Consider the following 18,923-nt stretch of genomic DNA (forward strand, 5'->3'; position numbering starts at 1 on the left):
TTCATTTTTGTGGCTCCGATTTGTTACTAATATCATTTTGACTATTTGTGCCTTAAAACAAAAGAGTTTTCAACACAATTCCTAAAAATTAAGGGCTAATTTCTCATTTTAGGATAATGAGCAGAGATATGCAGATCATGTCTTTATGTCACTGTACAGTAGACAACTGTGCATCAAGAACCTCTTTTTTATAGCATAGATTGATTCTGACTTTACAGAGTGGTTTATCCAACTTGCTTGCAGCCTTTTTTTTTTGATTGGTTGTTCATCAGAAGTGCAATATATGAAAAACATGGCTCTGTGGCTTAAAGTGGATGTAAACCCAATTCATGAAATTTGAGTTGGGTACATATATCTGCAGTGCTTTGTTATCTCTTTTCAAAGCACTGTGTCCCATAGCATTCTCTTGCTCCGTTCTTCTGTTATTAGCCTGACAAGTTCTCCGTCACATATGATAAAAGTAGCCCGAGTTTTGTGTTGGGGAGGATGCTATAAATAGATTAGCAGAGCCCTGAATGATTCAAGAAACAGAGCTAAAAGTGTCCACCTATGAGGAGAGGGGGTGTGTGCCTTTCCTCCAATCAGCTGTCTTGGCTGTATGCCCAGGCTTCACTGCGGTGCTAACCAAGAAGAGAAAATCTCCCAACATGATGTACACTTTATAAAGAGTATATATAGATGAAGAAAGCAGATATACATGTAAAACGTATTTGTTTCATCCCTGTCTATCATCTGAGACTGTTCACTTCACTGGGTATATGTGAGGGTTTACATACACTTTAAGCATTGTGGTCACTTTCACCACAATTCCAAAAGCAAAGGATTTAGGCTGGGTTCACACTTATGTGATTGGATGAAAGGAGACTGTGGGGGTTATTTCCGAAAGGCAAAACCACTTTGCACTACAAGTGACTACAAGTGCAATGTGCACTTGAAATTGCACTGAAAGTGCACTTGGAAGTGCAGTCACTGTAAATCTGAGGAGTAGATATGAAACAAGGGGAAGCTCTGCTGATTTTATCACCCAATGATGTGCAAGCTAAAATGCTTTTTTTTATTTTCCTTGCATGTCCCCCTAGGATCTACAGCGACTTTACTTCCAAGTGCACTTTCAGTGCAATTTCAAGTGCACTTTTGTAGTTTGCACTTGTAGTGCAAAGTGGATTTGGCTTCCGTAAATAACTCCCAATGACCGACTTTCAATGGAGCCAGTTCACACATCACCTGCATGCTACTCTTCAGCCCTGTACTGCAGAGATACCACTGCACCATAATCCAGCAATTTTAGTAGTGTTCCCCTGCTGAAGGACACCCTTTGGAGGCAAAAATTATGAAAGCTTTTGACATACCCCTTCCATATCTTAGATATGTGAACCATGAATATGCAAATTATGCAATCACTGAAAACATACAGCTGACGAAAATATTTTCGTCAATGAAATTAACACTGCACCAGGTATTATTTTAATGAAAGCTGAAAATTTAACACTAAAATTACTTTTGAGTTTTCTTAATGTGTTACAGCTTATATGAAATCCCTATTTTTTGCTAGTAAATTACTTAGAACGCCCAAACAGTATATATATTTTTATCATAGAATCTAGACAATAAAATGGTGATTGTTGCAATATTTTATGTCACACGGTATTTGTGCAGCAGTGTTTTCATTTTTTGGGGAAAAGGGACACTTTGATGAATTGAAAAAAAACAAAACAGTATAGTTATCCCAGTTTTTTTGTATAATGTGAAAAATGATGTTATGCAGAGTAAATAGATACCAAACTTGTCACACTTTATAATTGCACGCACTCGTGGAATGGCGACAAACTTTGGTACCTAAAAATCTCCATAGGCGACGCTTAAATTTTTTTTATGGTTACCAGGTTAGAGTTACAAAGGAGGTCTAGTGCTAGAATTATTGCTCTCGCTCTGATGATCGTAGGGATACCTCACATTTTTCATATGCGGGTGTGACTTCCGTATACGTTTTCTTTGCTGAGCGAGCTTGCGGTGACAGGGGCAGTTTGAAATTTTTTTTTTATTATTTATTTTATTTATTTTTATATTATTAAATTGTATTAAAAAAAAAAGATAACTTTTAATGCTGTCACATGGAAGGTAGACATCCCTTTTGACAGTAATAGGTGGTGACAGGTACTCTTTATGGAGGGATTGGGGGTCTAAAAGACCCCCAATCCCTCCTTTGCACTTCAATGTATTCAGATCACCGAAAACGGTGTGTCTGAATACTGCATATTTTTTAAAATCCGGCACCATTGGCAGCCAAGTAAACAGGAAGTGACGTTGTGACGTCACTTCCATGTTTACATCAAGGTGACTGGAACAAAGCTGTTTCCGGCTTCGTCCCACTCTGTCACTAGCCACCGGAAGAGCCGGATCGTTGATCGGCTCTCCGGTGCCACCGAGGGGCCCAGGAAGAGCGGCAAAAGGCGGCGGGAGGGGGGCATCCCCTCCCGCTCCTCCGGGATAACAACCAAGCGGCTTTTAGCCACATCGGTTGTTATCCTCGGAAAGCCGATCACCCGCTCTAAACAACAGTAGCGGGATGATGCCTGCAGCTGCGGGCATCATCCCAGTATAACCCCCGAAAGCCGAGTACACACATCTGCGTGCTGGGTTAAACAAAACATTTATCAGAGTTAGAGGAAGATATTGGCTTGTAGTGCCTGGTGGTGGTTTGGACTGGAATTTTAACCACTTCCCGCCCAGCGAAGTACACGTAAATCGCTGGATTTTTCTGTGGTTATACCAGGAAGATGCCTTCCACTACAGGCATCACCCCAGTATCATTTTTTAGAGCCAGCGGTCAGCTCTCTTGTAGACCCGAGCGACTAGCCCAGCCAGGATGGGCTTTGATTGGCTGTTTTCAATAATAACCAAGAAGCAATGGCATGATATCAGTTCCGGTTTACTTGGAAACAAACAGCACAATTTTTTAAAAAATTCAAAAACACTGATCACTGTGCAGAGGAGGGATTTGGGGTCTTAAAGATATCAGATCTTTCCATAAAGAGGACTTGTCACATGCCTATTGCAGTCACAAGGATGTTTACATAAAAAATTAAAGCAACAGTGTAAAAATATATATATTTTTGTAAAATTTATAATAAAAAAAAAAGTAAAATGTGAAGTGCTCCTGTCCTCCCATGCTCGTGCGCAAAGGCGAATGCATGCTTTGGTCGCATGCAAACAGCGATCATCCCACACATGTAAGCTATCACTGTGAATGAAAAAAAGCGCTCTTGTTTCCTTGTCCACCTTGCTCCTGTGACTGGAGGATATGAACACTTGCTCATGGATATCAGATATCAAAATATGGTTTTCAACAGAGAGAGGGAGGTTACAGGACATTGTTTTGCATTCAAATCTCTGGAGATTCATGCCACATACATACTGTGACTGTATCTTTCAATCCCATATACCTCCTCTAGACTACTGTTGACCCAGGATGTTGTCCCTTCCAGGGCCGTCTTTAATATTGATTGGACCCTGGGCAAAACTTTTCTTGGCCCCCCCCCCATGCAGTTTCGCTCTTCACCTGCTCTGAGACATACAATAAATAGCAGCTAGACTCAAAATCAGTTTAATGAATCAGATCAGGCAGCTATTGCGATTGGTTGCCAGAGGTTGCAGTGTATCATTACTGCTCACTGACTGGTTTCTAGAGGTTACAGAACACATTACAGATCACTGGTTAGTTGCTAGAGGTTACAGCACATGATTTCTGATTGTTGATTGGTTGCTAGAGATTACTGTGGATATGACCCCAGGAGGGCATGATATACATATCAATGCCGCCGCTATTTACATATGAATGCAGCTGCTATTGAAATATGAATTCTGGTAATTTACATGTAAACACAGGGTCTGCAGGTGAGCCATCTGTACACAACAATAGGGCAGAGCTGGGCAGTATTAGTAGCAGCACTTCACACTGAGGTATTGGGACACAGCACAGGAATAAAACCTTAACGGGCGAAGGAATTCAAACCAGGATAGTTGGCAAGTATAAGGCAGTTGATATGGGCCCCACAACAATGACAGGGCCCAGGGCAGCTGCCCCTTTTGCCCTACCTTAAAACGGCCCTGGTCCCTTCCCCTTTTCATATCTCAGAAATCCCCCCTCCCCTCCCCTTTCTGGATACATCAAGGTATTAACAACACTCACCACAATATGCCAGCGCGCCTCTTTCCCAGGATCCAGGTCTGATCTTACAAGGATCCATTTCCCGTTGGGAGCCAGTTAAGCTCCACATCCTATTCACATGCATGCAATTTCTGTTTCAAGTTATTATTGCTGCTCAGGATTGAAGATATTGTACTTTCACATTCCTCGCTATATATATATTTATTACTGTCACTATAGGGGCAAGAATGGTGGAGTTTTTATCACAGCATGATTGACACTTTGAGAATGATTCAGTTTTTATCACTGGCTATTCCATTTATGTGTTTTTGATATAAACTTTTTTGACTTTTTGCACTTGCACAGTGGGCTGTGTACTTCCTTTTCTCTATGCCCTTTATGTCATTGGAGTCGGTTGAGCCCAAACAAGGTTTTTATTATGCTTTTTTGATAATATGAATACCGAGTGCTCCCACTCTAATCCTTCCCCCCCCCCCCCCACCTCCCCTTTTTGCAGTTTCAGATGTATAGGGGTTTATTTATATATTTATAGACATATTTATAACTGGCATTAGCAGGGTTTTGCACCTTGAAGGATCCTTATTTTTAGTTCTCAGTATCACTGTGAATGTCAGATCCTGGGCGGTAAAGTGCTATTTTCCAGTAGAGTGCAAAAATAATAATATGGGTTATGACGATAAAGCAGTGAATCTGAAATTCACCAAACAATTGCTGCAAGTGAATCTTCCAGGTCCACATGTTTTATATGACAGTGATTGATTCACCACCAATGTTTGGTAAAAGCTACATATCCTACTTTTTAAATCTACCCCTTTTTGCATCATACATTCATCTTGCCCCATTGTATGTATCAGCTATGGATGGAGTAGCTATGTCTACAATGTCTAATACTGTAGACATAAAATCACAGCCAAACATCTGACCAAATTTATTTTTTATTTATCTTTTTTTTTATTACTGGTAAAAAGCAGAGATCCAGTTTAAATACTGATCAAATATCATTGAATAACAGCCATACAAGCTTAATCAATAAGGCAAGGAGCAAAGAACAGAGCAAACCACTGCCACCAATCAGAATTCATCATTCACTGTTCTGGAAGCTCTAAATTAATAAATATGTAATCATTTTGGCACACTTTTCATATCATCACTTTTTCTTGTTTTATCACATAAGCTCAAGACTAAGTATATCCTGAAATATGTTACAAAGAGAGACACATTTAGAAAAAAAAAAAAAAAAAAAAATGTTGTGTATTATTAACAAAACATATATAGTGCTGCGATTAATACTTTGCAGCTAGGGGTTACAAATGTACAGAATTCACTGGTTTTGCAGAAATAAATTGCATAAAAATTTGTGTGGTTAATCTGATCATTTATAAATGTAAGGTATATTACATAAAATTGCATATTCAAAGGGCTAAATATAAAAAATGTAAACAATTTGGCTATTCTACTGTATATCATATACAGATTCCCCACTAATATTGGTGTGTACTCGCTCTAAATATATATATATTTCAAAAGAAAAAGGAAAAGCAGCACTGATGTTCTCTGATATACATTTATAAACATTCTATATTTTCTAAATAGTTTAATATAACACCATAAAGCTCAATAAATTGGTTACAGTAGTATTAGGCCGGGTTCACACTGCTGCGGGGGGAGATCCGGATGTGATTCGCACCGCACTGCAGTGCTAATCACATCCGATCTCCGTAGCGATGCGAGTTCAGCCATACAGATAGTATGGCTGAATTCACATCGCTCCCGCAGCAAACTCGCACGGGACCCTTTTTTTGGTCCGCAACAGAATCGAATCGCATGGGTGTTCACACCATGCGATCCGATTCCTGTGCGAGTCGGCAGATCGCACTGCGATATGCGGACGGATCTGGGGGTGTCATTAACATATCATTGACACTCCCAGCCGTTCGCATAGGGCAGTGTGAACTGCCGGCGGGAGTAATGCGATGCGGGAAAACGCTGCGGATTCGCGGCGTTCCCGCATCGCAGCAGTGTGAACCCGGCCTTAAACCCCAAAACAAAAAAGGAATTTATTGCAGTATACCAGCCCTTACATGTAGTGGCTTGCAATACTTTTTCTTTTTTTAGGCTTTTTTTCCCTTTATTTTCAGTTACAGCAACTTACTTTTTTCTTTTGCAAATGCTAACCATTGAAAGGACCCCTGTCAGTGTTAAATGGTTTGTCTCAACCGTTTGGCTTGTTAAGGGAAGCTTAAAAATAACAGATTTACTGGTCAGATTACCAGCGGAAAATGAAGGTAAAAAAGAAAAACGAATGCTGATACCATATTTAAGAATTGGTAAGCTGCAATATAATACATTTTTGTTTTTAGGTTTAATATTGCTTTAAGGTACTATATTTTTCTGCATCTATATTTGTATCAATAATCAAATATCTTAAAGAGGTTGTAAACCGCCACACTGGTTGTAAACCGCCACACTGAGTACAAGGCCAACATCTTCCACCGGAGTTACTTCCAGGTTCGCGGGCTCCGGCGCTGTTATTGACCGGAGTCGTTCACGGCACTGGCCCTGAAAAAACAGCACCAGCGGGCTATTTCTTCAGTGCGCATGCACTGATGACATTGGCAGCAGCATATATAGTGAATATCTCCTAAACTGTGCAAATTTAGGAGATATTTACAGTACCTACAGGTAAGCCTTATTACAGTCTTACCTGTAGGTACAAGTGGTGTAACAGAGTTTACAACCAATTGAGTAAAAACTACAACCACAGATGTGACTCCAAATATGCCTATATCTTTGGCTATCTTAATTGTCCAGGCCAAAAAGACGTAACTCCCACGTATGCGCACAAGAATTTATTTTATTCCAGCACCAAGGTGTGCCAAGAAGGCAAATTAAGCAGAACTACACTGTATCTGAGTGCCACAAACTGAAAACACGAGAAACAAGAATTTTTTGGAAAAACACCCCACTAGCACTCCTAGCAACAGCACTCTTAAGTAAGGGTAAATAATTCATGTAGCATTTACTTCCTCAAACCCATCTGCCCTTACTTCAGGTGAACAGACAGGAGGGTGTGTGTAGCTGAGAAAGCCCTACCTCCCCTCCTCCAGATGAAAGAAAAAAAAATGCCTATGAAGAGAAGGTCTGGCTCATAGTCTCTGCTCTAATTTATCCCAATGGTGTTCTATTGGGTTGTGGTCAGTACTCTTTGCAGGCCAGTCAAGTTCCTCCACCCCAAACTCACTCATCCATGTCTTTATGGACCTTGTTCATTCACTGTTGTGCAGGCATGTTGGAATGTGAGGGGGCCATCCCCAAACTGTTCCTGCAAAGTTGCAAAACATGAAATTGTTCAAAATGTCTTGGTATGCTGACGCCTTAAGAGTTCCCTTCACTGCAACTAAGGGGCCAAGCCCAACCCTGGAAAAACAACCCCCCCACCATAATCCCCCCCTCCACAAAATTATTTGGACCAGTGCACAAATCAAGGTCCATAAAGACATGGATGAGCGAGTTTGGGGTGGAGGAACTTGACTGGCCTGACCTCAACCCAATAGAATACCTTTGGGATGAATTAGAGCGCAGACAGAGAGCCAGGCCTTCTTGTCCAACATCAGTGCCTGACCTCACAAATGCGCTTCTGGAAGAATTGTCAAACATCTCCATAGACACACTCCTAAACCTTGTGGACAGGCTTCCCAGAAGGGTTGGCGCTGTTATAGCTGCAACGGGTGGGCCAACTCAATATTAAACCCTACGGACTAAGACTGGGATGCCAAAAAAAGTTCATGTGCATGTAAAAGGCAGGTGTCACAATACTTTTGCCAATATAGTATATGTTTAACTGTGTGTTTTTGATATAGGCATATTTAGAGTCATCTTTGATGTTTTTATTACAGATGGTGAAAAATATAGTGCCCTGAAAAATATCAGTTTTTTAACCACTTGCCGAACAGCCACAGAACATATACTGTGGCAAGTCAGCTCTATTGTGCAAAACGATGTACCTGTACAACATTTCATACAATAGATACTGTGGGCGTGCATGAACATGTTACAGTGAGGTAGAACAGGGAGCTGCCTATATAAACAAGGCGGATCCCTGTTCTGACAGGGGACAACATGGAGATCTGCTGTTCCTAGTGATCAGGAACAGAGATCTCTGTGTTGTCCCAGTGAACCCATCCCCCACAAAGTTAGAACACACCCAGGGAATACAGTTAACCCCTTGATCGTCCCCTAGTGTTAACCCTTTACCCGTCAGTGTACTTTATACATTGATCAGTGCATTTTTTTTTAGCACTGATCACTGTAATAAGGTCACTGGTCCCCAAAAAGTGTCACTTGGGGTCAGATTTGTCCGCTGCAATCTCGCAATCCCGCTAAAAATTGCAGCTCTTAGCCATTACCAGTCAAAACACAAAAAATATATGAAAGTCCATAACTCTATCCCCTATTTTGTATATGCTATAACTTTTGCGAAAAACGAATCAATAAATGCTTATTGTGATTATTTTTAACCAAAAATATGTTGTTGTATATGTTGTAAAATGCATGTGCTGGGGTAAGAATTTTAACAAATTGCTTACTGAGGAATGTTGACTTTATTGAGTTTAATATGTCAAGTTGCAAACACTGAGGGTTTAAGACCCCTTTCACATGATCGGCCCGCTCGGATCCGCCTTTCAGTTTTTCAGGCGTATCCAAGCTGCCACCCATCCACTCGTATGGACGGGCAGATGTCAGCGGAGATGTGTCCGCTGACACCCGCCTGCCATCCTATCCGATAAGATCCGCTCAACACAGACCTATGGCGATGCGTTCACCATCTGTCCAGCGGATCAGATTGGATGGGATTGGATGAAAATGGATAGGCAGATCTGTTTTCTTCCGATATCCCATAGAGGACAGCGGGGCTCTGACAGGTCCATCCCTATACAGTGAGTGGAGAAGGAACTGTCATCTGCTGGCTCGGACAGGTCCCAGATGACTGTGCGGCGCTGAGCTCTCCCGCTGAGCTGGTGAAATCCGTGGAGCAGATTAGCCCCGTGTGAAAGGGGCCTAATGCTACTTTAACCTATTTATTGATATTTATGGTGTTTTTTGATAAACAATAAAAAATATTGAATTTTTTTAAATAAATAGATATATCAGAAAACAGTGGTGTACATGACCATAGGAGAATTGTATTCGAAATAGCAGGGGTGGACATACTGACTGTGCGACCTCTACAGCTGCACAGGGGCCCTAAAGGATAATAAGGGCCCAATTAAAGAAGCCTCAAAAAATACCTGCAATAGAAAAATTAAGCCTAAGGCCTCTTTAATACAGGCATTCCAATAGAACATTTTTGACCAATCAGTAGGCAGATTAACAATGACTGAAATGTATCCCTATAAGCAGCCAGATGTAGGCAGATGTGTGCCCATTTACATCCAGGTCTGTTTAGGTTAGTTGGACCAAATGCAAAAAGTTTGTATGCAGATCTGCTAATGGTCAGATGTGGGCAGATATATGCAAATGCGCATCCACTTATATCTGGCTGCCCATAAGAATTTCTATAGGAATGGGTCTATTTTTTCTCCACCAAATGATAGAGACAAAAATATAACAGAAATGCATATGACATATATGACATCCATTTCTTTTCTGTCCTGATGGAGAGAAAGGCATCCACGTGAAAAGGGCCTAAATCATTATAATGGACAGATTATAAGTATTACAGAAGGTCAGCTGACAAAAGAAGTGGAGAGGGTATTGAGGTCAAAACTAAATGTCTGTTAATAATGATATTAAATGAAGGCAAGCCCAGGAACCACATGTAAAGCTTGCAAATACAAGGTGAGTTCCTAGTGTGCCCATGGAAATCTTAAGGTGCCCAAAAGTTATTTCTCAACAGGAATAATGAATTGATTCTAATTTGGCCAGTCCGGTTATAGGTCTATTTTAAGTATGCTCTATAAATGTGTATATAGACTGTGCTGCCAAAAATGTGAATCAAGATTACTAAACAGTTTACCACATATAAAAGTGCAAAAAAGTAAATAAATGAACAGCACCAAAAAAATACAACTAAAGTCCAATGTATCAGTAAGTCCCATTCAAAAAATAGTTGCTTAAAAAGAAAAAGGTAAATGAATAGATGCTGGTATCACTAGTAACAGATAAACAAGTGACCACTTCCAGGTGCTCCAGGTGTCCCCATATGGATGTCCAATCACCACAATGGATAGACTTTCTATTGCTTGATAGGTCCCACTGCGCTTTTTTTGGTTTGGGAAAAAAGTTCATTGCGCAAAGCAGCCAACTTTAATAAACCATATAAAACCTTATAATTACACCTCACTCACATGTAAAGTATATGTGCCTAGGGATTGGCACCAGGTACATATAGCACTTATTAAGATGGGCACTGCTGCCCCGAAACCAGAAGCTGGCTTGCGTTCCAGGGATGGGATGTTATATATTGGCTGATTAACACTGCCTCAGAACACAGGGCACCTTTTGTTTTTTAAGCAACTATTATTTGAATGGGAATTATTGATACATTGGACATTTATTTTATTTTTTGGTGCTGTTCATTTTTTTTTAAATAGTTTTTTACACTTTTATATGTAATAAACTGTTTAGTAATCTTGATTCATATTTTGGCAGCACAGTCTATATACACATTTATAGGGTTCACAAATGTGGACGTTAGATACATTTTGAAAACTGCAGCAGCCATAATCCCATTCATTCGTATTCCCCTTTCTTGTCTTTTTTTTTTTTTTCGTTTTGATGTGGAGCAGAGTGTTCATTGTTATTTACAGTGGGGCAAAAAAAGTATTTAGTCAGCCACCAATTGTGCAAGTTCTCCCACTTAAAAAGATGAGAGAGAACCTTAGGAGGGAGTTGAAAGTTCGTGTTGCCCAGCGACAGCCCCAGAACATCACTCCTCTAGAGGAGACCTGCATGGAGGAATGGGCCAACATACCAGCAACAGTGTGTGACAACCTTGTGAAGACTTATGACGCATACACGCGATTGGACTATCTGGTGTCCGCAAGACTTTCCGAACGAGCGGACCTGCCCACACACCGGACTTTTCCGACGGACTAGGTGAGGCGGACAAACTGCCGGACTATGGCCAGACTTTTGAAATGAACGGACTTGCCCACACACAGAGGAAAGTCCATTCATTTTGAACACGGCTCCAGGTAGACGGGACTAGCAAAGAAAGTGAATGTTGCCACCTTCGGTGGTGAGATTGACACGTCGCTGGCCCCGTCACCTGGTATGGACTTAAAGGGGAAACCCTACTCCGAAAAAACACAGTCAAAACTTCTTTCCAAGTCCGCGGATTGTCCGGCGGATTGTCCGGAGGACTCTGGTCTGCCGAACCAAGTCTGCCAGATAGTCCGCTCGTGTGTACGGGGCATTACAGAAAACGTTTGACCCCTGTCATTGCCAACAAAGGATATATAACAAAGTATTGAGATTAACTTTTGATATTGACCAAATACTTATTTTCCACCATAATTTGCAAATAAATTCTTTCAAAAATCAGACAATGTGATTGTCTGGATTTGTTTCCACATTTTGTCTCTCATAGTTGAGGTATACCTATGATGACAATTACAGGTCTCTCTCATCTTTTTAAATGGGAGAACTTGCACAATTGGTAGCTGACTAAATACTTTTTTGCCCCACTGTACTTGTGTTATCAACGTATGACAGTAACCAAAAGTATAAATGACAATTCACACATGCAATAATGAGTAATGCTCCATGCTGAATCTTGTTCACCAAAAATGGGTGCCTGCCCGAAGGGTTACCCAACAGGATGGGGGGCACTAGGTTAGGTTGTACATAGATCCAATGAGAGCATCAGAAGATTATGCAGGTATTAGCACAATAAACGTTCACTGGTTGCAATAATTATAGGCTGTTATTTATGTAGCCAATAAAACTTTACTGTGATTCTACTGGCACAAACTTCTCACAGTCTCATTGGATCCACATATACCATATATCAGACTAAACTTTTCCTGCTGGTGAAAAGTGCATACTTTTCAGTTGCTCAATTTAAAGCATCCTTGAAAAGGAAGCCCGGAGCATAAAAAGCAGACAGCATGAGCGCAGGGCGGCATGACAGGGTTAACTGGGATGTAGGACACAGGAGAGGGCGGTGCTGTGATCGGACTGGGAGGGGAGGAGCAGAGGTAATGTGCAGGGGGGGGCGGCTCCTCCCCTCCTCAGTCTGCCGAGTAGAGCGAGCTTCCGACCCTCCCTCCCTTAGCTTTGGGGGGGATGTTGTTTTTATTAACGTGTTTGCTTTATTTTCCAGTATTGAGTTGTCATGGCAGCGGCATGTTGTTGGTCTGTGCGGATGAAGGATTTACCCCAGTGATCGATGAGTGCGGGACCTATCGGTGGTATAGTACCCGTTGGTGGTGATACAGCTAACAGTGGTTTTAGCTGAAGTTGGTATCAGGTGCACTGCGGTCAGTGTTTGGCCTCTGAGCTAGTTTGTCAGCTTGAGGTCTATTAGAGTTGGGTACCGCAGTGCCGGAAGTTTTTATGATGGTGGTTGGTGGGTTTATCCTAGCACAGACCAATGGGAGGAGTTCAATGGAGGAAGTGCCTTAATACCTGAGTTTAGATTTGTTAATTTATGTTATTTATGTTAATTATTTTGAATAATTTTATAATAAAGATAATTGGCTGCTACGGCCATGTTTTACTCCAGATTGGTGTGGTCTCAGTTTCTGGGGTATCAAAAAGGTAAGGGGCGTAGCAGTGGTAAAGATTGGAAAAGGGGAGGAAGTCACATATGTTATACACTAGTCATGATCTAATGAAAGTAAAGACTGTACTTTAAAACTACATATCAGTTTTCACATGCTGTTTGCAAATTGAAATTAGGTGTGGTAGTAATATATAGTTTCATGGTCACGGAAATCTCATATGAAGGCCTGTCTGTTGCATATAGGTATTTAACAGTAAACACTGAATACAGGCTTATCATTTAAGTCAGCAAGATAACACAGCATTCCCTGTGACCAAGATTGTTTGCAGAATGGCAAAATATTAAAGGTTTCTTTGCTTTGGCTAAAAAAATAGACATGTCTGTGGCCAACATTACAACAGACTGTTTAGAAAAGAAAACTGCACTAAAAGTAGATTGGGGCCATCAAACAGGCCAAGTACATAACTGTGCACAATATATAATGCTTGATAAGGCAAAAATTGCATTTTGAATTGGCCAGCCTGCAAAATCCTTAATAGTTATGCAGAGGCTTTATTCTACTTAGTCCCAACTGTAGGCTAGCTAGGAGTCATGGTATGGATATGCTGTATTTTTTTCACATGCTACTATGTCATGGACCTAGACTTTCTCTGTCTCAAGTGCATATTAGGGACAGGGAGATGACAGACCCGATTACCAAGGGTTCAGGGTTGAAAGCAGTATTTATGCTCCGTCAGGTACAGATGATGGGACTTAAAATCAGCTTCTGGAAATGTTTCTAGGTTATAAAAGGCTTGTTTACCAACAGCTGTTATCTGGCTCAAGAATCACCCCTCCTGCTATGATCATGGTAGTCTCTCCCCAGGATATGATATCCCCTTTAAGACTGGAAGTTTGACACTTGCTTAAAGACATTATCTCTTCAGCACTCAGTAGATGACTCCAAAGATGGAGATGACTTAACTTTCCGTAGAAACCATTGTTATATATTCCCATAAGATCAAAGCGTTCCTTTGCTAGAAGAGCCACCCCTCCTGGCTTCACTGTGTACCCTTTCTGGGCAATCTTCTCCTTGCCTCGGAGGCCACTTGCAAAGAGCTCTGTTCTTCCTGTTTCTGAGTCCCAGCGCAAACAGTAATGCACCCAGTCTTCAGTTGTATGGTGTATATTAAAGTCAACCAGTGTACCTCCCACCCACAGCCTAACATCAGACCCTACACTCAGGATAAGCTCGTTTTCAGAGTTTGTAGTGGAGTAGGAAAATACTTTTTGCGTGGCTTCGGGTTTGGTTTTTATCCACGAGCAGAGCGTGAATTTGGTCAGCTGGAGAGGTTTTGATAGCTGGATTTCAACATAACAAGCTGGGTACTTCTTGGAAAAGTGGAAAGATGGATAAAACTGAACAGCAGAAGCACCTGGAGGAGGAATAGACAATTCAAGATGTAATGGAATGAGATTTTTTTTTTTAAAAAGATAAACATTAGCCAGTGATGCACTGAGCAGATATTTATGACTGTCAGTACATCCCTAACAGAAAGACCTTCTCATCAAAGCCATTGTAGAAATTTGGAAAGGCGTACCACAGACACGTCCACTAGAATACAATAGCCAATGGACAAGATTTTCCTTGCAAGAAGCCTTAGGCAGCATTGTCTGTAGGTGCCTCACACACTTATGCCACGTACACACGATCGCACATTCCGACAACAAATTGAAATTGTGTACATGCGATCGGCATTTCCAACAACGGATTTTGTTGTTGGAAAATTTGAGAACCAGATCTCAAATTTTGTTTGTTGGAAATTCTGATGGAAAATGTCTGATGGAGCCTACACACAGTCGGAATTTCCAACAACAAGCTCCCATCGAACATTTCCCTTTGGATTTTGTGTGTACGCATTAGAGTGTTACTAAACCCAGGAACCTGCATTCACTATATCTGTATGTAGATCTCTCCTACAGTACACAGAACATGGAAATGCAGGTATTTTAGTATATATTAATCCCCTGAGAGGTATGGAGAGCTAGAGTTAGTTATTTCTTTATCAACCCTGAAGAGGTTGGGTAGTGGCACTGGAGTTTTCATACAGTTGAATTTAGTTTCAGTTGCATTTGTATGTTTACTGTATTTGTATACAGATGCCCAAATGGTGGTCTCCACTCTCTATTTGTAAGGTAAGTGCCCAGGTGCTCACCTGTAAGGAGATATCTGTCATGGTTATGCAGTGATCTTCCTGTGTTTGCTTACCTCCCCTCATGTCTTCAGACTAAGAGGCCAGACACTTCCACCTGGTGGTTTTTATAACCTCTCCTCTAAGCATGGCTCTACCCCAGGCCCTATCAGGGAGCCCTATATTAACCTGTGCACTGCAGGCCATCAGGGCTGATCAACCATTGTGTATTCCTTTGTGTGTTAGCTTCCTGTTTCCTGCCGTGTGCTCTGCTACTGTTTTCCGTTACTGACTTTGGCGTGTCTTGACTATCCTTGTTTGCCTGTGATCCTGACCTTTTGGCGTGTACCCGACTATTCTTGTCTGCTCGTGGCCCCGACCTTGGCTTTGTCCCTCACCATCCCTATCCTCCTGTTGCCTACTGTGGGTGTGAGCTAGGGGACCCTGGGGGTCACGACCTGGAGCCAGTTGCAGCCATCCTCACCACCAGAGGCAGTGGTGAATACCTGCTGGCTCTTAGACTCCGCGCCCCAGGGAATCTTACCCTCTAACCCCAGTGGGATCTGTCCCCCGTCTGCAGCAGTCAGCCGTAGGGTCCACAACCTTGCGGTGCACTCCTGATCCCTACGGTGTGCACCTATCACCTCGCCTCAAGGTGACCTGACAATATCCATACAAATCCAAAAATCTATAATGGCACTCATGGTTCTTGCAGCAGAGGTTAGGCAAAGACAATAAAATGCTATTCCTAGATGAATAGATAGACAGATAGACAGATAGATAGATAGATAGATAGATAGATAGATAGATAGATAGATAGATAGATAGAGAAATAGAGAACTAAATTTATTGTTTTTATTATTTTATAAATCCCCCAAGTCCTTGTTTTAGGCATACACTACATGATCACTTGCCTGATCGGCCCTTCAGAGGATCAGTTGCCACCCGTTTCTTCACATCTAGAAGTTCAGTCTCAATCAGCGTCAATTTAGTGCTGATCTCACGCTGACATACGTCACCTGAAGATGTGCAGGAATAATCATGGTCAGAAAAGTAAAAAGAAATATCATAACAAAGAATTGCTTCAACCCAATTAACTACCTGAGCGGATCAGGATTCATACACCTAATTTATAAAATATGATATATCCATTCCATCCGCAATAACCTGAACTGTCTTATAGTCTTTATGAAGCATTACACTCCAGGACTTTATTTACTAATGCTGTACTTACCTTTTGGCATTTTTACATGGAAGGATGACTGTACAACGCGGTCATTGAGAGGCTGAGCATGGCGATAATCATTACGTAAGGTTTTATTGTGCCAATCCAACAGAGTGTTTTCCAGCAGCTTGATCTGCAGAATATATTGTACTTAGATTACCTATACAAGAAATAATGTCATATATATGCATGTTATACTGTATATATGCACTGTATATTTGGTTTCAGTCTTTCTTTGGGGAAACTCAAAATAATGAGCAGGAAAATCCAACTCTGCTGATTTGGGCACAAAGGCCCCCAATCTGTATCCAGGTCCTAGGTTCCCAGATTATGTGTGTTTTCGGTGAGACATAGACCTGAATCTGAAGCAAAACCACTCCAATGGTCCCCCAGGCACACACCTCCCAAATAATAGAGCAAATTAAATATATTAGGTAGGCTTCACGGATGCACCAAGAGCTGTTAATATAATACTTTTTAGACCTGAAAATTATTTCAAAAGCTTCCCTATAGTAAAAAGATTGAGAAAAACTGGCATAGGCATTAGATGGATGTTGGATGTGCAGGCACTATCCAACTACCCTTAAGATATAATAGAGAATGTATGGGGCCTAAAGAGTGGCATATTTAAGGAGGCTATTTTGCCCATTCAGAGTAAATGAAAAGTTTTGGTTCAAGGTACAGTCTCTCACCCACAAATATAAATTTTTCCTGCGGTCTTCTGCCACTCCATTCCTCCGTTGGAGTCCCGACTTTGTGAAAACTCTGAGCTTCTGCTATATACAGGGTTAAAGTCTTCTTTCCTTCTTCATGTGTCACTGCAATGGATGTCACATGCTACCACATACCTAGGGGCACTAAGTAATTACAGCAGTCTCTGATGGAGCAATGGAGTGGCAGGAGAGGACTACCAGCAGGTGGGGAGTTGTTCTTTCAAGAAAGCCTGCCAGTTTGCCCTAAATGGGCACAGACAAATTCTCTTCTTGGCCCGTTCCTGTGATGATTTAGTCTGCCAGTGTGGGAATTTTACCTGGTTTTGAGACAGAATCACTTTTGTGTCAAACACAGTCCACAGCACATTCTCTGTACAGGGAGGAGTCGTCAGAGAACCCTGGTAACGATAGAAGTTCTCCAAGTTTTCAGGAAGCATTGCCAGGGGATCAAGAGTTTTTACCGTGGTCACTTGGCCTGAACACAAGAAAAAAACTGCATCAAAACAGCTGTATCATTCAGAATGCAATAAGGTTCATACTGTCCAGTTAAGTCCAATGGCAAAATGCTGGTTACTGCCCAGTGTGAAAAAAAAGCCCTAACAGGTGAAATTGACCTGCAATTGATGACCCTTTTTTATTCCCATAGACCTGTATGGGGGGGCAGGATCACCAGGTATTTCACACAAAGAAAGCAATGCCATTTCCAGGTGGAGGCTTCTCCCCCTGTATCTCCTCCTGAATACCAGTGGTCACTTCTCCTCCTGGCCAGTCAGTAGTTAGGACTCAACGGCAATTGGGTCTTAGGACTCCTGGCCAATCGGGTCTCAGGACCCGCTTCCTGATTGGCCAGTCACTAATGTCACACAACTGGGTGGGATCGGGGCGCAATGCTCTGCACCCCGAGCCCACCCGTTTTGAAGCCAATCAAAGCTCCAGGCTGTAATCATGTGCTTCTAAAAAAATGTAATTGGAATCCATGTGTCTGGCACCCTGCATGTAGAATAGGGGCCGGGCGCATGGATTAGCGGGGCGGTGCCCCTGCTCCCCTAATGGATGGACCACCACTGAAAGGATACTTTTTCATACAAGTACATGGTAACACAGGCATGCAGGAATAAAAATGTTGGGGTAGCATACACTTTAAAGTGGTTGTAAACCCTTACAACACACTTTGACCTACAGGTAAGCCTAGATTAAGGCTTACCTGTAGGTCCAAGAAATATCTCCTAAACCTACACGGTTTAGGAGATATTTGCCGAAAGACAGGCACTGCTGTGTACGGCGCATGCGCCGTAGACAGCGGTGCGCAGGCGCACTGAGCGCGGCATCGTCAACGGCGAAGATGCCGCGCGTGTCGGCTCCCATGCGCATACGCGGGAGTGACGTCATTGCGGCTTCACCGTATGACAGCCTTCGGAGCAGCGAGACCCCACCAGGAAGATGGATGCGCCGGACTACAGGGGACAGCGGTGACTTCGCTGGCTCCTGTGTCAGGTAAGTGACACATAATGGACTACTATGCGATGGATAGTAGTCCATTATGCTTTGCCTTTGCAGGGAATCAGAGGAAGTAAACTCATCAGGGTTTACTTCCTCTTTAAGGCTCCATGCACACTGGCTTAAAAGACATTGCTTCTACAGGAGTTTTGTGTTCTGCCTGTAGAACTATGTTATCCTATGTGTCCATGCACATTAGAACGATTAGAGGCATACTTTGAGCTTAATGTTTAGAGGCAGGAAAAAAAACCTTTTGATTCATGATCCTGATTGGAGCTCACCGGCAGAAAAAACATAAAGCTATCCTAATCTCGTCTAGACTCGGTACAAAAATTGCTCTATATGAGCGTTTTTTACTCCCAAGAGAACAGATTTTGACCTTTTCACTTAGGGGTGTTCTCACTTTTGTTGCCAGCGGTTT

At 41.9% G+C, this 18,923-nt stretch overlaps 1 protein-coding gene across 1 annotated transcript in view; it reads right to left on the reverse strand.

The window, feature by feature from the left end:
* Positions 1–5,085: 5,085 nt before the first annotated feature.
* Positions 5,086–18,923, reverse strand: part of CA6 (carbonic anhydrase 6) — a 38,958-nt gene continuing 25,120 nt past the window's right edge. The window contains exons 6-9 of the mRNA XM_077458057.1: positions 17,323–17,480; positions 16,302–16,425; positions 15,982–16,086; positions 5,086–14,311 (exon numbers count right to left, since the gene is read on the reverse strand). Coding sequence (XP_077314183.1) covers positions 13,695–14,311; positions 15,982–16,086; positions 16,302–16,425; positions 17,323–17,480 — 1,004 coding nt within the window. The 3' untranslated portion in view covers positions 5,086–13,694. The remainder of the gene's footprint in view (positions 14,312–15,981; positions 16,087–16,301; positions 16,426–17,322; positions 17,481–18,923) is intronic.

This window comes from Lithobates pipiens, unplaced genomic scaffold (genome assembly GCF_037356315.1).
Source record: "Lithobates pipiens isolate NorthernLeopardFrog02 unplaced genomic scaffold, aLitPip1_a1.2 Scaffold_27, whole genome shotgun sequence".
Lineage (NCBI taxonomy): Eukaryota > Metazoa > Chordata > Amphibia > Anura > Ranidae > Lithobates > Lithobates pipiens.